General features: G+C 40.6%; 1 protein-coding gene across 9 annotated transcripts in view; it reads right to left on the reverse strand.

Moving 5' to 3' along the window:
• Nucleotides 1–23,012, reverse strand: part of si:ch211-272n13.3 (ankyrin repeat domain-containing protein 26) — a 195,706-nt gene that overhangs the window by 69,334 nt on the left and 103,360 nt on the right. For all 9 annotated transcript variants that reach the window (XR_005946506.1, XM_041216457.1, XM_041216463.1 and 6 more), the window contains 5 exons: nt 22,165–22,378; nt 20,218–20,401; nt 12,103–12,237; nt 10,052–11,020; nt 1,808–1,960 (listed from right to left, as the gene is read on the reverse strand). Coding sequence is in view for 8 of the 9 variants with exons in the window: in XM_041216457.1 (XP_041072391.1) it covers nt 1,808–1,960; nt 10,052–11,020; nt 12,103–12,237; nt 20,218–20,401; nt 22,165–22,378 (1,655 nt within the window). In the remaining variant the exon portion in view is untranslated. The remainder of the gene's footprint in view (nt 1–1,807; nt 1,961–10,051; nt 11,021–12,102; nt 12,238–20,217; nt 20,402–22,164; nt 22,379–23,012) is intronic.

A 23,012-nucleotide genomic window follows, 5' to 3' on the forward strand; every position in this document is an offset into this window, starting at 1 on the left:
CAGCCAGTGTGGGAACTTTTGAGTTCCTTTTCAAATATCTGCAAGCAACCTGACTCAGCACATCTTTTTCCATGAATGTAAATGACAGCATGTAATAGGGGAAAATCTGGGCATATTTACTAAGTTAAAAGATTTCCAATGGTGCTGGCCATTTAAGTTTTAAGTTAAAAATTTCCATCATTAAATATTTCCGTTGATTTTTTAAAAAATCAGTGCAAAATATCAGAGAAACTCTATTTACATTGAACATAATTTACACTTGAAATTCCTCGATCTTTTGCGCTGGTTTAGCTGATTTGAGACAAATTGTGAATTGTAGCGGAAACTCCAGGCACTTGAGTTTTCCACAACTGGAAATCTTTTAACTTAGTAAATATGTCCAGATTGTCCCCTATTACATGCTGTCATTTACATTCGTGGAAAAAGATATGCTGAGTCAGAGTGCTTACAGATATTTGAAAAGAAATAATAACAGGATGTGCTGTTGGTGCTGACCATCATCCAGTGATTTTTCATTAAGATGGTTGAATTTTGCAAATAGAAGCCTTGCAGATCACTGGTTGCATAAGCAAAACCACTCAAGAGTTTTGGTTTGCTGCGCAGATTAAAGGTAATATTTGCAGGCTGCCCAGCAGACAATGGCGCATTTTGGATGGTTTGTCAATAGTGAACGTGTTTCTCGTATCTGTGAATTAACTGCTTTAGGTATAAGATTATTTGTTCTCAACCTTTCATCAGTTATGAAATTTTAGCTTTGCGTTTCTCTCTCCACAGATACTGCCTGAACTGCTGAGTATCTTCAACATTTTCTGTTTTTAATACAAGTCATCTAAAATTTTCCAGTTTTTGCATAACAGGAAACACATTGGGGTATCAGATGTGCTCCCCAGCAAGCAATTTGCTGTAATTGGAATAATTATCAGAACTTGGTTATGCTAACAAAAGTTCATTTGGAGATCATATATGGATCTTTTCTTTAGAGGTATCAAAGACACCAGCTGAGAAAATAAAAAATTAGCTTACATTTATATAGTGTCTTTCACATTCTAAGGACATCCCAAAGAACTTCACAGCCAATTGAAGCACTTTTGAAATGTAACCATTGTTGTAATGTTGGGAAAAGGGACGGCCAATTTATGGCATCAAGATCCCAAAAACAGAAATAAGATAAACGATCAGACAATCCGTCTCCAGAACCAGCTTGACCAGGACACTGGACAAACACTCCTCTTTTTCAGGGCTGACGCCTAAGGCCTAAAATAGCTGGTCACTTATTTAATTACTCTTTGTGTGGCCTGTGTGCAAATTAGCTCTCATGCTTCCTTACATCAAAACAGTGTCTAGACTTCAAAAGTACTTTATTGGCTATGAAGCACTTTGGAACCTCCTAAGATGGGAAAGGCATTGCATAAATATAACTTCTTTTTCTTCAGTATATTCATTGGTTGCTAAGGAGACATCTCTTATTCAAAACATAACTTTGTAGCATGCTGATCAAAATAATCAAATGCTTTCTCTTAAAAAAGAATTCGATACATTTTAAGATTTCCATCTAAAGGATATATTGCAGTTCTATGAGAATTGTCCCGTGATGGCCATTCTTACATACAGAACGTTGCATCCTACTTGTGGCCTAGTGAAATATATTGATAAACAATAATTAGCAATTTTGTGAACTGTTCTAAGTTTGCTATTTTAAAATAGTTTTCATTAAAGCAATCCAAATGAGTAACAGGATCCCACTATTACTGGAGCAATATTTTATATTTAATTTTACTTTAGTTTATCACTTGATGAACAGATTTACCTCAACCTTCAGCTTCTCTAAATGCTTCTGCATACGTGCTTTCTCTTCTTCCATTTCATTACGATAGCGTGTGGTCACTTCCAGAGAGGCCTCTGACATTGAGAGTTTCTTCAATGCATCAGCGAGCTCTTGTTGAAGCTGCCTCAATGTGGTCTAAAGAAGAATGTTCTCAGTGATCAGCATGTGACAATAACAACTTTTGTTCATATAGCACCTTTAACATAGAAATGTGTCCCAAAGTGCTTTAATAGGCTCTGAGATGCAGGAGGCCATATTAGGAGAGGTGCCCAAAAACTTGGTCAAAGAGTTTAATTTTACAGGCGACGGAGGAAGAGGAGGTGGAGAAATGGAAGGGCTTAGGGAGGAAAATTCTGAGTGTAAAGTGTGTGGGCAACGGGAGAAAGAGAAAAGGCCAAAGTCAAAGTAATGGAGAGTTTGATGGGAGAGGTTTTGGAGAGCTGGAATGAAAATTTTCAATTTAAGGCAATATAGGAGTAACGTAAGGAACGTGTGATATGGAAGCAAGCTTGTTGTTGATTCATACGGCATTCGATCTCTCTCAATTCATCCACAACAGACATAACATAGGAGCAGAAGTAGGCCATTCAGCCCATCGAGTCTGCTCCACTATTCAATGAGATCATGGCTGATCTGACAATCCTCAACTCCGCTTTCCTGCCTTTTCCCCATAACTCTTGATTCTCTTACTGATTAAAAATCTGTCTATCTCAGCCTTGGATATGTTTAACGACCCAGCCCCTACAGAATAAAGAATTCCACAGACTCACTACCCGATGGTAGCATGGTTGGGAGGAACAGCTGACTTTGGAGTTATGGTTCCCAAAATTCTCCACCACTGGAGTTTTCCTCGTGTCATGTCTAGATTTATAGGAATGGAGTATAAAAATAGGGAAGTCTTGCTAAAACTTTACAAGGTACTATACAAAGTAGACCACACCTAGAATACTGTGAACAGTTTTGGTCCCATTATCTAAGGAAAGATATACTGGCATTGAGGGCAGTCCAGAGAAGGTTCACTGGGTATGGAGGGATTTTCTTATGAGGACAATTTGAATAGGTTGGACCTGTACTCATTGGAGTTTAGAAGAATGAGAGACGACCTTATTGAAACATATAAGATTTTTAGGGGGCTTGACAGGGTAAATGCTGAGAGGTTGTTTCCTCTTGTGGGAGAGTCAAGGACCAGAGGGCATAATCTCAGATAAGGGGTCGCCCATTTAAGATAGAGATGAGGAGGAATTTCTTTAATCAGTAAGGGAATCAAGGGTTATGGGGAAAAGGCAGGAAAGTGGAGTTGAGGACTATTAGATCAGCCATGATCTCATTGATTGGTGGAGCAGACTCGATGGGCCGAATGGCCTGCTTCTGCTCCTACGTCATATGGGCTTATTTATGTTCTGGATGAATTGAGAGATATTGAATGACATAATCAATGAACAACTTGATTATCATTGTTTCATGCGACTATCAGATGATTTATTTTCATCTAGCAATTCCTATGTTCCTATACAAAACAAGAGGGGGACTGGGAACTAATCTAAGTCAGCAGGGGCATAATATAATGCATCAGCGACACTTAATGCAGGATGAAATACAGGCAACATAGTTTGGCATGAGTTGAAATTTACAGAACAGGGAGAAAGTAGGAGATTGGCCAGGAATACACTGGAATAGCTGAATCGTCACAAAAGCATGGTTAAGGGTTTCAGCAGCAGACTGAGACAGGGCAGAGACAGGTGATGTTAAGGAGATGAAAGTATGCTCTTTTTGTGATGGAGAGCATATAGAGTTGGTAGCTTAGCTCCGGAATGAATAGAGCATCAAGAGTGCTAACAATGTGGCTCAGCCTGAGACAATGATCAGTGGGGCTGAGGACTGCAATCAGTGGCAAGGGTATCGTTCTGATGAAAGGTTATTGATCAGGGGAGTTGGCACTGTTTCTCTCGCTATGGGATGGTGCTGGACCTGAGAGTTTTCAACATTTTTTTGCTTTTGTTTCAGATTTCCAGCACCTACAATATTCTGCTTTCTAGTGAGAAATGGCGTTTGTGTCAGAAGTTAAAGACAGTAACTACAGTCTTTCTAATATTTAACTGGAGGAAGTTGCAGCTCATCCAAGGTTGAATATTGGATAAGCAGTCCTATAACAGAGGTTGTGAACTGATTGAGAGGGGTGGTGGACTGGCAGAGTAGATATCTTCAGAACATTTGTGAAAGCCCATCCCACATTCATGGATGTTGTCAAAGGGTAAGATGCAAATGAGGAAGATGGAGCCAAGGTCTATTTCTTGGAGGACTCTGTAGGTAATGCTGCAGAACAGGAAGAGAAGCCATTGCTGTAGGTGCTCTGGCTTCCAGCAGATACATAAGTGGGGAAAACAAGGTAGAGTGATCCTGCTAATTAGAGAATGGAAGAAAAGTATTAAAGGAGGATGGTTTGGCCAACAATGTTAAAGGCTACTAATAAGCCGAGGAGAACAAGGAGGACTATTACATCATGGTAACAGAAAAAAAATTTGTGATTTTGGTTAGGATCATTTTAATGCTGTCAGAGGGTCAGAAGTCTACTTGGAGAGGTCCAAAGGTTCCTTTCCTCTCCACAGTTCTTGGAGATGGAGTGATAGTTTGCAAGGAGAAGATGGTTGAGGTTGGGATTTCTATTGAGAAGGAGTTGATAGCCTTTAAGTGGGACAGTACCATAGATAAAACATTTATAATGCTAGTTAGGCATGAGGGACAGGAGGAGAAGATAGATATTCAGCAGTTTAGAGGGATTGAGTCAATGGAGCAGGAAATGCATTAGGCATTGCTGTACCATATCTCCAAATATAATTTGGGTTCAAACTAGTATATTGAAATCAATTTAAACTTATTTTAAAATGAGAGGCTTCAAGTGTAAAAGCAAAGTAGCAACACGGATCGCAGCAGTAAGAACACAATACAGTCCTCACTTAAAGTTATGATTTTCAGGAATGCAGCCAAAACTTTAAGTGAATCATAGGTTCTTTTAGGAATCAATGTTAAAACCAGAGTTAGGTTCTTGCTTGGAAAAACCAAAGTTGAAATATTGTACCATACATGTGCAACACTGTACATTCCCAGTTGAAGTAATTTGCAAAATAAAATACATCATTAAATGTAAAAGAAATACAATATACAATAAATGCAAAAAAAGTTATTAAAAAATTACTCACCTGCAGTGCAGCAGGTGACTAGGCTCCATCTAGTGGCAGAAGTTGGTTCATGCTGGTAACAGCTGAAGTCCCAAGGACTACCTGCACTGACCAATTTCTGCCACTAGATGGAGCCAGGACCTCATTACTAATTCAGAACAGGAGCCAGTAGAAGGGACTGAAACAAAAACAGAATTACCTGGAAAAACTCAGCAGGTCTGGCAGCATTGGTGGAGAAGAAAAGAGTTGACGTTTCGAGTCCTCATGACCCTTCAACAGAACTAATTTTGCTCCTAAAATCAGTTCTGTTGAAGGGTCACGAGGACGCGAAACGTCAACTCTTTTCTTCTCCGCCGATACTGCCAGACCTGATGAGTTTTTCCAGGTAATTCTGTTTTTGTTTTGGATTTTCAGCATCCGCAGTTTTTTGTTTTTATCAGAAGGGACTGAGGCAAGAATCCTGAGGACTAAGGTAAGAAGAGAGTGGGAGGCACATCAAGGAGGCAAGGCTGGGAGGTTCAGTGGGGGAGAAGAGAGACTGAGGACAAGGGCGAAAGTGCTGGGGGAAAAGATCATGTGCGCATGCAGGCTACAGAAGAGGAAGTCTGTGGCAAATGACGTTAAAGTTAAAAGCAAAATAGTGTGGATGCTTGAAATCTGAAACAAAAACATTAAAGTTAAACTGGCAACACTAAATGGATATATTGTCATTACTTTATTAAGTGAAACATTAAGTGAGCTAATGTTAACTGGGGACTTAGTGTATGCAACAATTGCCATGAAGCTAAAACAGGGCACGGTGATAATTATCTCTGTCCTGGGAACTACGCAAAATGAGGTTTCTTTCTCGTGTGGAGGATCCAGCTCCTGCATGCTGATGTGCTACCTTTATACACTGTCAGCATGGCTTACCACCTCTATTCCCCTTTGTCTCCCAGGATTTTACCAGAACTTGATTACATTTGTCTGAGTAGATGATGCTCTTTTTCACAATGGTGATATTGCATTTAGACCCATACCATATCACATTCTTATCAGGCTTTGGGATTCTGCTCCCACTGCTACAAAGTGCTCTGTAACGTTATTACATACAAACAAATCACTGGCAGTTTGACACTAGTAAGCATCGCTATCAGTCCACCTGCAAGAAAGTTGAGTTCAACAATTTCAGATCATAACCACTTTTGCAAGAATCTGCAGCTACCCTGATTAATTCAATCCATTGCTTTAACCAAAAGTATTAACCAACAGTGCCTTAGAAGAGAGAACTATTTACAATGTCAGCTGGCAAAGGACCAGGGAATGAAGCTGGGTACTCAGCAACTTAACAGAAATGGGGGTCAAAAGATAGGAGGTGAGTCTCATGGACGAGATAAGCTTGGGAACAGCATGGGAGATATGGAAGAGCAAGTCGAGAGAGATGGAGTATATCACTAGAGTAGGGAGGAGAGAAGGCCGAGGGGTAACCCAACAGAGGTCTTTAGAATTATGAAAGGTTTTGATAGGATTGCAAAGAATAAACAGCACACAGTAATTTCCATGTAATTCTATTTAAGAGGAAGCAGCAGAGATAGCTGACCAGTCTCTATCTTTGTATAAAGAAGTGTATGAGCTCTATTTGCTGTTGGACAGGATGGTGGAGAGGAGGAGGAGAAAGGAGTATAAAGAAGTAGTGGTGGTAGAGAAAAGATGCCAAGGATTATCTTTGTTCTTCAGAATGATCACAAGAGTAGTGGGAAGTTTTAGTAACAAAGAATGGCACCTGGTCAGATTGATGTGGTTTAGCCAACTTTAGTGATGGATTTGAAGACAGTAAGTGGACATGAATAATCATTGCCTGTCCCATGATTCAAAGATGACACCTACTAAGGGTCATGTGTTTCTGCCATAGCTCTTCATGTGACTGAACAGGCCACTTCTTGACCTACAGATCTTTGGACACATGGGGCAGGATATCACATGAGGTAGGGGGATCTGGAATGAAAGAATTTGCTTCTCTTTTCTTTCCTTCTCTGCCCCGGATTTGCCTCATCATGAAGATGTTGTGATTCAAAGCATGATGCGGCTTGATGGACAAGTTTTCGCCATTTTGAACAGTTGGTAGCAAGCTACTCCCAGTCAATAATATTAATGATGCCGTGCTTCCAGAAGGGCTTCAGAGTGTCTTAGAACCATTTTATTTGCTCTCTTGGAACGCTGGCCATTTGAGAGTTGAGAGAACAGGACTTGGTGGTGAATGTACTTTTCAGCCATGTGGACATATTATCCAGTCCATCAAAATTAATTTTGCAGGAGTTTTGCCTGAATGTTTGTGGAACAGGCTTCAAGAAGGACACTAGCATTTGTTGAGACTGTCCTCATTGAATCCGGAGGATTCGGCGGAGGCACTGCTGATGGAATTTCTCTAGCGCCTTATGTGTCGTTGATTCAAAATCTAGGTCTCACTGCAGCGGAGTTTGGTGATGAGAAATGCTCTGTACACTTGGACTTTTATAAGGACTACAAAGTTGAAGACGAAGATGGTTGTGGCAGTGATCAAGACAACAGGAATAGAAACACAGCAGAAAATGAGGTCAAGGAGTTGTCCATGAATACAAATAGAAGAGCTTATATCAAGGAAGAATTTTAGGATGCAGTGGATTCAAAGGATAGAGGTCAAAGGAAGCTGAGATGGAAACTACAACCAATGAATGATTGAATGAAGCTCAAGGAGAAAATTGAAATTGGGTTGTTAGTCATTGGTAAGAGGCAAGTTGTCACCAGCTTTAAGCAAAGTTTTGGTCAAAGGCAGGATATCAATACAATCAAATATGAGATGGTCTTTGTTTGCAAGATATTCTGAGATTTCCGCAATGGTGGGTGCGGTGAACAGGATGGGACAGAGGTTGGTGAGGGTTGATAGGTGAGAAAGTTATTGAGGGAGGAGGATGGGGTCAGTTAGGGTTCCCGTTCACAAGGAGGCAGCAATGAGTGCTCTGATAGGCCTTTTGGAGAGTGCTGAGAGAATGGCATTTGCTTTTCCAAACTTCTTTCTCTTGTAAATCCTAAGCTTCAGGTACACCACCCTACCTCCTTTTCTTGCTCCCTGTGTACCTAATGCTTAGAAACCAAGGGCCGAATTTTCTGCCTGTTGGGCAGATGGACTCGACCCAACCTCTGGCGGATGGGGAGCCGATCCCCGCAAGCGAAGCAGGATGCACCGCCATTTTACGTGGGCGGGCCAATTAAGCCGCCCAGCGTGATGTCCAGCGGGAAGCGCTAGCGCTCCCTGTGTGGGCAGCGGGGGGGGGGGGGAATTCCTTAAAAGCGGGAGTGTGCTCTTTTGCACATGCGCACGAAAGAACGCACATCTCCCTGAGGCTAAGTGCTGCCTCAGGAAGATCGCTTCCACTTTGAAAAATATTAAAAATAGAAATAAAAAAATTCCCTAACATGTCCCCCTCATATGACAATGTCACATGAGATGGGACATGTTTTTAATTTACAGAAAAACTTTATTAAAATTTTTAAAATCCTGCATGAAACCTCATCCTGCCGCTGGATGAGGCTTCATGTTTTCTCTATTTGCCGCCGGGGCTCCTGGCCTGCCCACCAACCTTAAGGTTGGATGGGCAGGTCCTTTAATTGTTTAAATGATCCTGTCATTGGCCTCAATTGGCCATTGACAGGTCAGTGGGCCCACAACTAATTTTGCTGTGCCCCTGCCTACCTGAAAATTTAAATGGGGCAGGATGACGTTGGGGGTTCCGCCCAACATCACCGCACGTCATTTTACATGTCGGTGAGCGGGCCCCACCCCCTACTTGCCATTGGCAAAATTCTGCCCCAAGTCTGATTGCAATATTTTCAACTATGTAACTCATTTCTTTCCACAACTTAAAACTGTGGAATTCATCATCATCTTAAGTTTTCCTTTCTTCTTACGATTTATAGTCTTTTGAAAAACTCAACAGCCAATCAGTACCTCTTAGCTCATTTGGTTTTCTCTCCTATTGTTTCCAACCTTGGTGCTGTCCTGTACCATGGCCCTTTAACGAGGTTTCTGGGTGATAATAAAATCAGTAAACGTTTGATTTCATTTCCTTGTTCAATAATTGAGCTTTACAACAGAACATTACCTAATGCCCACTGGTTAAATAGGTTTGATACTAAATAGAGATAAAAACAAAAAACTGCGGATGCTGGAAATCCAAAACAAAAACAGAATTACCTGGAAAATCTCAGCAGGTCTGGCAGCATCAGCGGAGAAGAAAAGAGTTGACGTTTTGAGTCTTCTGCTGAAGGGTCATGAGGACTCGAAATGTCAACTCTTCTTCTCCGCCGATGCTGCCAGACCTGCTGAGTTTTTCCAGTTAATTCTGTTTTTGTTTTGATACTAAATAGGTTTAAGCTTATTGATATCTAACAATGGTAAACCTACGACGGGCATCTAACTTTTGGAAAGGTAATAAATCAGAAATGCTAACCCAGACCCTCCACCTGCTCTGATGGATATAAAAAAATCCCATGGCACTATTGAAAGAACACCAGGGGAGTTCTCCCTATGTTCATGCCAACAGTTATTCCTCAAATAATATCAGCAAACTGTTTAACTGGCCATTTATCTCATTTGGTGTTTGTATAACACAGTCATGTGCAAATTAGTTCTAGTTTATGGCTAAATACAGTGATTATTTACTGTGGCAGGATGCTTGCAGGACATCCTATGGCTATAAAGTGCTTAGGGAAATGAAAGGTGCCCTATATATACACATTTTTTTTCTTTATATTTTCAGTTTGAAAGTTACTAACCCATACAATATTATCAAAATTAGAATATGTAGAGTGCAGACAATGTCAGCAAATCTTAAGAAGAAATAAAAATGGGTATTAGCAGAATGAGGGGGTATGTCTTTTATCCAAAAAAAGTACATTGTCCCTTACTTACAAAGTTTACTGTGGGAAGTTTACTTTCACTCTTAGTAGCAAGCTACCAAAATGAGTAGAAATAAAATTCATATTGGCAGAAACAAAAACCAGTTAATAATTGAAGTGTTAGTCAACACAGTACCTCTCTTTCTATCTTCTCATTTTCAAACTTGCAGATTTGTTCTCTTTGTTCAATGGTCTTGGTCACCAGTTCTTTATTCCTCTCTTCCACCAAACTTATCTGCCGTTCACTATCTCTTCGAAGTTTAGAAAATATGTCACTGAAGCGATCTTGAACATCAGTGACCGCTTTTTCCTTTATAATACCTTTGTTTTGTGCATCTTCAAGCTGCTGCCGTAACAGCATGATTTCGCTTTGAGCTTGGGCCAATCTCTCCTGCATAGACTCCTGACGAATTGTAAATTTGCTTATCTGTTCTTTCTGCAATCGATTGGAATGTTCTAGGTCACTTATTTGAGCCTGAGATTGATTCAAGTTCCTTTGAGCATTCTCCAGCAAAAGGTTTTTCTCAGCAAGAGAAAGTGTTGCACGGTGAAGTTCATAATCTAAGTTATTGGCCTTTGCTTCCTCTTTACTTAATTTCTGTGACAAACTGTTATTAGTCTCACGGAGACTGGAAATTTCATAGTTCCGTTTTTCATCTGAATGGTGCCACTCGTGATGTTCCCTTTGAAGAATTTGTTCAGATTCGCATTTAGCTGCTTGACTCCGTTCCAGCTCCTGAAGTGCTACGCTCAATTGTGAACGGATAGCTTCTATCTCAGTCTCTAGTTTTTCCTTATTTTGTTTCTCAAGTTCAAGCTTGGAAGCCAACATTGAGGTTTCAGTCTTTAGTGCATTCAGTTGACCTTTATACTGTAAAGCTGTGTCGGTTAAAGTTTCTTCATTAAATTTCAAATCCTTTTTTGTGTCATCTAACTTTTCTTTTAATGCCTCAATCTGTTCCATATACTTTCCCTGTTCCTCCTGACTCCGTGCACGCACACAATCCAATTCAATTTTTAATACAGTAAGTTCATCTTGCAGTGAACGATTTTGTTCCATCATATCTTTTTCATGATTGTTAACATCACAAAGATAAGCAACAGCCTTCAAAACAAAGAATACTACATTGAATAAAGGGTATAATGGCAATACGAAAAGCTAATGTTAACATTACAAGTGGAATAAGAAACTTTTGATTTAAACAAGAAGATCATCCATCCATTTTCATTTTTCTTCAGTCCATCCACTGATCAGATCCAAGATGTGTCAGTACTGCTTTGTAACTGACCTCTAAAAGGTGTGTAGAAACAATCACTAATGACATATTCTTCGATGACATAGTGCAACAATACGTTAATACACTGGCTAGTTGATGGTTATTTAAAGGATCAATAGATTTGACAATCTACATTAGATCTTAAAATGTAACTGAAGGCTTAAGATGTCTTCCCAGAGAAATGCTAAAATCTGTTAGTGAAGACAAAGATATTTAAAAAAAAATTAGCTGACATAAAGAACTGTTAGCAATTTATGTTATCTGGAAGTCAGTAATAAAAATCTCTCTTTCTCATACACTTACACACAAGCAGCAAAGGTCTGTTGCTACACTGTTGCTATTTAATAGCAAGACAAATAGTAATATTTAGATGGACTGCAGTAAAATCTAACTTACAGATTGCACCCAAAATTAATGTATGACCTTACAGAATTGTAATTTTATGTCCCAAATTTTATATCAATATTTCTCGACTTACATTCAATCTTTGCAACCTGATTGTAGTTGACTTGTTTTAACTTAACAGGATTTTGCTATGCTAACTTTTGCCGAAACTTTCAAGAAAACAATGGAGAAAGCAAAATTACTCTACATTTTGAAACACTCTGCAGAAGGTAACAGTTGGCTTGCTTTTTAAAGGGAAAAATAATACTTGTCCCATTTGGTTCACTGAAGTTCAATCCCCATAAAGTTAAAATTAAGATGTCTACCAAATTTGCATTTGTTAACCTGCAGCACAAAGTTGTTTACAGATGCTCCAGAAGTAGAACATGATTTTTCTCACCACTTTCAGATTTTTCACTGGATGTGCATTAAAGTTCACAAAAAAGTAAATAGTTCAATATTCAGCAAAATAAATCATTACTGCCCAAAACATGCTGCATTTGCAGATAGTTTTGTGCTCATATACCTCTACACTTTTTATTGTTTTCTTGTCTTCCTCTTCTTTCTCACGCTGTCTGTGCAGATGGTTGTTAAGGATTTCTTTATGCACAGCTTGTTCCTGGTTGAACTGCTTCTGTAATTCATTTTGTTCTTCATTAAGCTAAACATATTAAATGAAGTTTAATTAATATTTTGTTATAACAATTGAATTACTTCAGAATTAGTAATTTAAATAGGATTCAGTCTAATTTTTTTGGCCCTGTGCCCTTTGAGCAAGCACTGAACAAGATTTACTTCTGTTGTGAATATCTGTTTCTATAATTCATGTGTTTAAGAAGTATAACTTTTAGTTTTAAGAATATAACTTTTAGGTTGGGGATTAAAGTGCCAAAAGTCAAGTCAATGGTAAACAGCTGATAGCGAAACTGATAAACAACTGTGAAGTAAGTGCAATTCAAACAGTTATTACAACATGTTCATTTAATATCAGAATTAGAAGAGAGAAAACTTAAACAATGGATGACTCATCCTTGAGCTTTTAGTAGGGGCTGGAGGTTTACAGTTATTTCAACAAAGGGTTTGGATTATTCATGTGGTTCCCAGATCAAAGAAGCTACTAGCAAACTTTGTAAATGAGGGAATTCCTAGGAAGAACCAGGGAGTCTGGAGAGAGGCGTTAAAGATATAAATTATTCATGTGTTCATGAACCTCAGAATCAAAGGGTCTATTTTAAAGGTAAAAGATAGTTAATTTGCATTTTTATCTGTGTATGTTTTGCCAAGAGACAAGCTGTTCAGCTTGGGAACAGACTGAGAGAAAGAGAGAGGCAGAGACAGAGAGAAATGCCAAGAGCTGTAAGGCAGCTGTAGACTAGAAGCGAAAGGGCCATCAGAAATCAGGCTTATTTCTGAGTTGCAGTCACTAAGCAAGGGTGCAGTGAAGCCCACGCTTGAGCTTCAGTATCTACAATTATGTGGTGCTTAAACAATGGTAAAGGGTCGCTTAGCTGGAGGCTAGTGGAAGGACCCCAAGAAAATTCATACCTCAGAGGATAGCAGGAACACTGAGAAGAATCAAAATGAATTCCTGAGAGCTGTGGCATTTTGGCTTGGTCCCAGGAAGCGAAGGAACCTTCAAGAGCCTGATTAGTAGTCAAAGACTTTCTGGAGGGATGTCAAAGCAGAAAGGGAAATGTTCAGTTGAGGATTTCAGTTCTAAAGTTTAGTATTTTTTTGATTGTAAAATATAATTGATTGTGTTTAGTATCTTTTATTGTAAAATATAATTGATAACCTAAGACAGTGTTTGGTTAGTAATGTTTGCTGTTTTTGAGTCGTGTATTGTAAAATCATTTGTTTAAACTGTGGACACTTGTGGATTTTGAATTTCTCTTTAAACATTAACAGTCTCTACGGGGATCAGAACACTTCGTTGAATGCTTTTACCTGTCACAATTAATGAGTCTCATATCATGGACTATTTTAAATTTTCTACAATTAAAACTAATCAAATTTCAGGATCAAATGGTACAGGCTCCTATTACAGTGCAATCTGTGCATTGCTATGCACTACTCAAGTAGCACTGAAAAGCAGTTCATGTTGGAAACCTAGGATTTCATTCATTGCATTTACATGGTACCTTCAACATAGAAATATTACACTTCACAGGTGAGTACTTATCAACATGCCTCAGAGTTGCCTTTCAGCATTCCCTGCTCCAACTGTTCACATGTTTCCTACAACTTGTCAATACTGCAAGATATTTTGGAAGGGTGGCTGCAAGGCAAGGATATTCTGGCTCTTCCATTTTGTATAACTGGCCCATTAATATACATATGATAGTTTTGAGACATAGAGAGGCTAGAATAGCTTTATCGCCCAAAAAAGATCCTCAATCTTTTTTGATACAGCAGCAAGAGGCGATCAGTGCTGGTTCATCAAGGAAGTGAAGTTACTTGGAGGGAGATTACAACACATACTGAGCAGCAATTGAGAGGGGTGGGAGTAAACAGTCTGCCTTAGCATGAGCATCACCTAATGCTAAGCACTGATTTAAGAAAAAAAACAATTTCTTAAAAGAAAACATTAAATTATTTAGCTTTTAAGGCAATGGCCATTTTCAAATAAATAGATCATATGGGGAGGTGTGGAAGACATGGCCACGGAGCTGGGGATGGCTATGTACTCATGGCCTTTAGAGAAGAAAGGTTAGGTAGAACGAGTTAGATTTAGCCTTGGACTTCAGGTGCCATAAGGCTGAACAGCTTTGTCAGTTCTGGTTTGCAAGCAGACACTCTCTGTAGGTGAACTGAAGGTATATGACAGTAGCAAAGAAAAGAATATTCCAAAGTGTGCTGAAGCCAGAATGCAACCCTGTTTCATCCCATTTTGGATCTTAAAGGATTCCAATGTTGCGTCATAGCTGACATCACCCATCATGTTGTCAGGGAAGGAGATCAGCTTCAGAAGGCAGCTAATTTTCTCCAGCAGTTAAAATAGTATGCCTCTGCTTCCAGTTCTGAAACCGCACTGGGATTCAGGATAGATGCTTTTAGCCGAGATCTGGAACCTGACAAGGGAAACATGGGCAAATACATTTCCCATGATGTTCAGCAAGGAGATGCAATCACTGTAGTCGCCTTTGTCCTTGTATAGGATCACAACTTTTGCATAATACATAATCTGCCACCAGCCTTGAGCAGAGAAAGAGAAGTTTGTGCAGATGCTGCAGGGGTGCCGGTTTCCCGTGCTTGATGAGTTCAGGAGGTATAATGTCGGCAGCTGGAGTTATGCCAATAGCAAGCTTATCGACAGCTTTGCTAAGCTCCTTTACTGTGTATTCAATATCTAGCTCTTCCATGACAAGCAGGCTTTCTATGGTGGCTACAGTTTCTTTGGTGACCTTCTTCTCTCTAGGGTAAAATTCAAGACAGTGTTGTACCTATCTCTCCAAAAGTTCACTAAGTCCAGTGGTGCTCTACACAGATGTGACACTAGCATTCCATACTGGGGAACACCTTCAGCGACTTACGGACAGACTCCCCCATACCTGTAAAGAATTTGGTTTTTACTATCAACATCAGGAAGACAAATGCCATAAGGCAGGATGTTGCTATACCATCATCAATCAGCATTGACAATGAGATGCTTGAGGTTGTTGATAACTTCATATATCTCGACTCCACAATCACCAACAATCTGTCACTTGATGCTGAATCAACACAGCTGTTTTAAGAGTGTGTGTAAAAACAGCAACGTGAATGAGAATACCAAACTGCTAGTCTACCAAGCCTGCATCCTCAGTGCACTTCCCCAAGGTAGTGAGACCTGGACAACATATGCTAGGGAAAAGAAAAGGCTGAATAGTTTCTACCTTCACTGTGTTAAATGTATCTTTGGGCATCTCTTGGCAGGACACCAACTCAGAGGTCCTGAAGTGTGCTAACTTCATGAGCATACACTCATTGCTAAGCCAACAATATCTAGGCTGATTTGGCTATGTGCATTGGATGGATAACTGCTGTATACTGAAAGAGCTTCTGTATGATGAACTGCCCACTGGCGAGAAGCCCAATAATTACACTGCAAGGCCACCTGCAAGTAAGATATGAAGATGGTGGTGTTGATATTGACAATTGGGATACAGTTGTCAACAGCTGTGGTATCTGGAGGCTGACTGGAAGGAGGATTGAAAGAAGCATGGAGTAATGGAAAGTTCAGCTGACCAAGAAGAGGGCACAGAGAAAACAGAGCAGCAATTTTTTTTTCTTTTTTCTTTCATGGGATATGGGCATCACTGGCAAGGATAGCATTTGTTACCCATCGTAACAGCCCTTGAACTGAATGGTTTGCTCGGCCATTTCAAAGGGCGGTTAAGAGTCAACCACATTGCTGTGGATCTGGTGTCATGTGTCAGAGAGTCATACAGCACAGAAAAAGGCCCTTCAGCCTGTTGAGTCTGCACCGGTCAACCAAGTACCTAACTATTCTAATCCTATTTTCCAGCAGTAGGCCCATAGCCTTGTATGCCATGGCATCACAAGTGCACATCCAAATACTTCTTCAATGTTATGAAGGTTTCTGCCTCTACCACCTTTTCAAGCAGTGAGTTCCAGATTCCCACCCCCCTCTGGGTGAAAAAATTCTTCCTCACATTCCCACTAAACCTCCTGCCCCTTACCTTAAATCTATGTCCTCTGGTTATTGATCCCTCCACCAAGCGGAAAAGTTCCTTCCTGCCTACCCTATCTATGCCCCTCATAATTTTATACACCTCAATCATATCCCCCCGCCCCCCAATCTCCTCTGCTCCAGGGAAAATAACCCCAGTCTATCCAATCTCTCCTCGTAACTAAAACTCTCCAGCCCAGGCAACATCCTGGTAAATCTCCTCTGCATCTCTGTAGGGCAATCACATCCTTCCTATAAGTCTGTCATTGAAAAAATCCTATAATGCGGATGCCAGAACTGCATGCAGTACTCTAGCTGTGGCCTAACCAGGAGATAGCAGGGGTGCTGGCCATAATTTTCAATACCTCCCTGGCCACAGGAGAGGTGCCAGAGGACTGGAGGACAGCCAATGTGGTACGGTTATTCAAGAAGAGAGGAAGGGATAAACTAGGGAACTACAGGCCAGTCAGTCTAACCTCAGTGGTGGGGAAACTATTGGAAGTAATTCTGAGAGACAAAATTAATCTACACTTGGAGAGGCAGGGATTATCAAGGACACTCAGCAAGGTTTTGTTAAGGGGAGGTCATGTCTGACCAATTTGATTGAAATTTTCCTGTTCTGACATTCTATGCCTCGGCTAATAAAGGCAAGTATCCCATATGCCTTCTTAACCACCTTATTTACCTGTCCCGCTACCTTAAGGGACCGGTGGACATGCACACCAAGGTCTCGCTGATCCTCAGTACTTCCCAGGGTCCTACCAGTCATCGTGTATTCCCGTGTGTTGTTTGTCCTGCCCAAGTGCATCACCTCATATTTATCTGGATTAAATTCCATTTGTCTCTGATCAGCCCATCTGACCGGTCCATCTATATCCTCCTGCAATCTAAGGCTATCCTCCTGACTATTACCAACCCACCAATCTTCATGTCATCCGCAAACTTACTAATCAACCCTGCTACATTCAAGTCTAAATCGTTTATATATACCACAAACAACAGGGGACCCAACTTCGATCCCTGTGGAACCCCATTGGACACAGGCACCCAATCACAAAAACACCCCTTGACCATCACCCTCTGCTTCCTGCCACTCAGCCAATTCTGGATCCAATTTGCCAAATTGCCTTAGATCCCATGGGCTCTTACCTTCGTTATCAATCTCTCATGTGAGACTGTATCAAAAGCCTTGCTGAAGTCCAAGCAGACTACGTCAAATGCATTGCCCTCACCAACACGCCTGGTCACCTCTTCGAAAATTTCAATCAAATTGGTCGGACACGACCTCCCCTTAATAAAACCTTGCTGACTGTCCTCTCCAAGTGTAGATTAATTCTGCCCCTTAGAATTACTTCCAATAGTTTCCCCACTACTGAGGTTAGACTGACTGGCCTGTAGTTCCCTAGTTTATCCCTTCCTCTCTTCTTGAATAACGGTACCACATTGGCTATCCTCCAGTCCTCTGGCACCTCTCCTGTGGCCAGAGGTATTGAAAATTATTGCCAGCACCCCTGCTATCTCCTCCCTTGCCTCACTCAACAACCTGAGATACATTTCATCTGGGCCTGGAGATTTATCTACTTTTAAGCCTGCAAGACCACTTAGAACCTCCTCCCTTTCTATGCTAATTTCTTTAATTATATCAAAGTCCTTTTGCCTGATTTCCATACCCATATCATCCCTCTCACTTGTGAACACCGACAAAAAGTATTCATTTAGAACCCTATCTACGTATTTTCCTTTATTTTACCTGCCAATGTTTTCTCATGCCCTCTTTTTGCTCTTCTAATTTCCTTTTTAAGTTTCCCCCCTGCACATTCTATACTCCTCTAGGGCTTCCGCTGTTTTGAGCCCTCGGTATCCGCCATAAGCCTCCATTTTTCTCTTTATCCAATCCTGTATATCCCTCGACATCCAGGGTTCCCTGGATTTGTTGGTCCCACCCTTTACCTTTACTGGAATATGTTGGCCCTGTACTCTCCCTATTTCCTTCTTGAATGAGTCCCACTGCCCTGACACAGATTTACCTAAAAGTCGCTGCTCCTAGTCCCATCTGGCCAAATCATATCTGATCTTATTAAAATCGGCCTTCCCCCAATTTAGAACTCTAATTTCTGGCCCATCCTTGTCCTTTTCCATAACAACCTTGAATCTAATGGAGTTATGATCACTATCTGCAAAATGTTCCCCCACTGATACCTCTACCACTTGACCAGCTTCATTCCCTAAAATTAAGTCCAGGGCCGCCCCCTCTCTTGTAGGATCTTCTACGTACTGGTTTAAAAAGCTCTCCTGGATGCATTTTAAGAATTCTGCTCCCTCTAAACCTATCACACTATGTCTAACCCAGTTAATGTTGGGGAAGTTGAAATCCCCCACTATTACTACCCTATTATTTTTACATTTCTCTGAAACTTGCCTACATATCTGCTCCTCTATTTCTCCCTGACTGTTTGGAGGCCTTTATTACAGTCCCAGCAATGTGGTTGCTCCTCTTTTGTTTTTCAGTATGGCTTCATTTGAGGAGCTTTCTAAGATGTCATCCCTCCTTATTGCTGTAATTGATTCCTTGATCAATATTGTGATACCCCTTCCTCTTTTACCTCCTTCCTTGTCTCACCTGAAGACCCTATATCCTGGAATATTGAGTTACAATCCTGCCCCTCTCTCAACCATGTCTCTGTGACAGCAGTGACATACTTCCATATGATAATTTGTACCCTCAACTCATCTGCCTTATTCGTCAGATTCCTTGCATTAAAATAAATACCATCCAACCTTGCCAAACTCCCTTGTGCCTTAACTGCCCTATAATTTCTATGCCTTCCAATCTCACCTGCTCTCTCTTCTAATTTTGGCTATGCATCTCTCCCTGCTGAATCTCCTCTCAGGATTCCATCTTCCTGCCAAGTTAGTTTAAACCCTCCCCAACAGCACCAGCAAATCTCCCCGCAAGGATGTTGATCCCATTCCGGTTCATGTGCAACCCGTCCACCTTGTACAGCTCCCACCGCCCCCAGAAATGGTCCCAATGTCCCAGAAATCTAAAGCCCTCCTTCCTGCACTATCTCTCCAGCACGCATTCATCTGGACTAACCTCCTATTTCGATACTCACTAGCACGTGGCACCGGAAGTAATCTAGAGATTGCTACCTTTGAGGTCCTGTTTTTAATCTGCTTCTTAGCTTCCTATGTAGGCCAGACCAGTTAAGGACAGCACATTTCCTTCCCTAAAGGACATTACTGAACCAGATGGGTTTTTATGACAATCGACGATAGTCTCAGTAATGGTGACCATGAGACTAACTTTCAATTCCAAACGTTTTATTAATTGAATTTAAATTCCATCAGCTGTCATGGTGGGATCTGAACCTGTGCCCTCAGAGGATTAGCCTGCATATCTGGATTACTAGTCCACTGATGTTACCACTATGTCACTGTCTCCCCGAATTCTGTACCTTCTTAGCCCACTGTCTTCCTCCACAGCAAATATGGCATAGACTGCCATACCAGAGTGTGGCACCCAAGGCATACCACGATGTTTATCATGTGATGTTTGGCCATCAAAGTGCAAACCACTGCCCGATGGCAGACTGCCAAAGAGTTACTTTAAGAATGTTTTTGTGAAGGCAGAGAAGGGAGGTGATGAAGCCAGTTTTGAAATGGAGACACTTAAAACACTGGAAAGCATTGTGTCCAGGAAAGGCAGCTGAATGGGTTGGGGTGGAGGAGGAATCAAGGCAGCACCATAATCTGGGGCTTGTGTAAAATACAACAGCTAAAGCATATTTTTAAAAACTTTTAAATAACAAAATGTTAGAGAACTCATTCAAAAGAATTATTTTTAGTACCAGTAAAAAAAATAGAATTTAGTTTTCATATGTATGCAAATCCTTTGGACCTTTAAATGTTTTTCATCGAGATAAAATTTATGAGTTCACATCATTACAATGAAACAAGTCTGACAACCTGTTCTATATTGCTGAGCAGTGACTTCCTTTCCATCTCCATGTTTCTAATTATCAGTTCCAACTCTTGTTTTGCTTTCAGTTCCTCACAGTATTGCAATTCCTTTTTTTGGAGTTGTTCACGGCTCTTTTCATACAACATTTCTGCAATCTTCCTGTTTTCCTCTTCTTGTTTCAGACTAAATCTTTATTTCAAAAGAAATTAATGGCCTCAGGTAAAAACATCATGATGCAGAATACCCGTACAATTTGCAAATTCAATCAGGTTCTTCGTGTACAATATAACATGAATATCATCAAGAGTTTCTCAAATTAAGCTTTTTTAAAAAAAAACTTTCTGTCCCACAGCCCACTTTGGTTTCACTACCACTCCACTGCGAGGGTGACTGAAAAGCTTCATAAATTATGTTGTTCTGCAAAACAACATTTTACAAATACTGGAGAATACTATGGTCTTAATAATGAGCCAAGATATCAGGTTTGTTTTTCCTCTATACTTTGGTTTGACTGATACCCAGGTTCATTACCAAACTTCAGCTATGAAATGCTTTGGGATGTCAAGACATGAAAGGCAACTGCTTTCATAGATTTAAAGGCATTTTGAATAATGCTTCATCCTCATTAAGTTACTTTGCACAGAATGAATATGCATCAGAAAATCACGGTGTTTTCTGTCCACTGAAATTAATGGATGGGAAACTGCTGGGCTTTTGATGCACACTTGCTACTTACGGGGCACTATTTTTCTGGGGGGCTGTGGATTTTTAAATGTCTATCTTCATATTACATTGAGTGCATGTAGCCAAAACTAATATTGAACAGCCCACTGATTAATCTGAAAGGATGAAAAATTTACAGTAGTGCATATCTACCATTAATTTCAGCTTCTTCCAAAAGACAGAAAAAATGTAAATATCGTTTGTGGCAAATATTTTTCCAGGTGGTCAACTTTTGTAATTAATGACAAACATAGTATTAACTGGTTAAAGTTGAATGCAAATTTGCATGAAATCAAGGCAAATGTGAAAGATATCAGCTGTATTTAGTAATTAATGACAATCGGACACATATTGAGCTGAATTTATTACCCTCTGCTGAGGCAAGTTTGGAAGTAGAGTTGGGGGGGGTGGGGCTGCGCACATTTAATCAGATGGGGGGGTGGTTACAGATAGAGACCCCGACTTCTCACTTCTTCCCTGACTAAGTCTGGGGCAGGAAGGCTCGTGGGCAACACACTGCCAATTGAGGCTCTTAAGTTGACAATTAATGTTCACTTTAGGGCCACAACTCACCCCACTGGTGGCATATCAGTGGCGGTCAGGGGACTCACCGTGCTGGGACCCCAAAAAAAACCCTGTTGGGGTTTGCTTGCAGGCTACCAGAGGAGGGGGTTTGCTTGCAGGCTACCAGAGGAGGTCCCTCGTTGTCAGGCACTTAGTGTCTGATTGAAGCACCCAGCTTTGGAAAGGAGGGGGCAGTCACTGAAAGCTACCCCCTGTCTACTGCTACCCCTATTCCACGACCCTCATCCCGCCCTCACTCACGCGTGGCTTGGATTTCTCCCTGATCCTGCTGGCAGCCTTCGGGGCATGGGGTTTTCACCCCTGGGGCCCTTGATCCCAGAGAAGGCCTGCTGCTGGCCACAAGTGCCTGATTAGCCTCGAGTACAGCGGGCCTTCCCCAAGGAGGCCACATGGGGTTCCAGCTCTCCAGATAGTTGACGAGACACACCTCCCACACCACCATTACCTGGATCAAATTCCACCCACCCATTGAACAATACTTTACAAGTATACTAGAAGATTACCAAGGCACTAATTTAGAGAGTTAACATTGCTGAATTTTGTACCTTTGCTATAATCATTGGTTTTGGAAATGTATGAATATTTAATATAGGTCCATCAGAAATAGAAAATTAGATTTTAAAATAATACATGCTAGAACATACTTGACACTGTTAAAGTCAGTATCCCTCTCCATTTTCTGGCACTCCAGTTTGGATTTTGTTTCTCTAGTTTTATCCAGTGCTTGGTGGAGCTCTTTTCGCTCATTCTCCAGATATTTTACTTTATCTGAAAGCAAGGCATAACGCTTCTTTTCTCGTTCAACCGCTCGTTCATACTCACGAACCAGATTTTGGATTTTCAGTAAACTAACGGAGTCTGTCATTGAAAAAATATATAAAATTAAAATCAACTATTTAAGTAACCCATTTTGATAGAATATACAATTCATTAAAACAGTAGCATTAACAAATTTATAACATGTACAAAACTGCATTTATTGGTTTCTCAGATAGTTACAGAATTAAAATGTGAAAACATTGAAGTTCAACACATTAACAGACTTCTTGTTCAATAATTTCTTGCATTCGTATTACATACCCTGCCTGTGTGATATTAATTTTTCAGTTACAATAAACCATAGAAAAGTTATGGTGCAGAAAGAGGCCATTCAGCCCATCTTGTTTGCACTGGCCAAAAAAAGAAAAAAAAAACTAGCTGCTCATTTTAATCCCACTTTCCAGCACCTGGTCTGTAGCCTTGCAGGTTACAACACTTCAGTTGCAGATCCAGGCTCCTTTTAAATGGGCTGAGCATTCCAGCCTCAACCACTAACCTAGGCAGTGAATTCCAGGTGCCCACCACCCTCTGAATGAATAAGCTTTTCCTCATGTCCCCTCTAAGCCTTCTACCAATCACCTTAAATCTATGCCCCCTGGTAATTGACCCCTCAGCTAGGGGAAACAAGTCTTTCCTGTCTACCCTATCTAGGCCCCTCATAATTTGTACACCT

The sequence above is a fragment of the Carcharodon carcharias genome, chromosome 21 (assembly GCF_017639515.1).
Source record: "Carcharodon carcharias isolate sCarCar2 chromosome 21, sCarCar2.pri, whole genome shotgun sequence".
NCBI lineage: Eukaryota > Metazoa > Chordata > Chondrichthyes > Lamniformes > Lamnidae > Carcharodon > Carcharodon carcharias.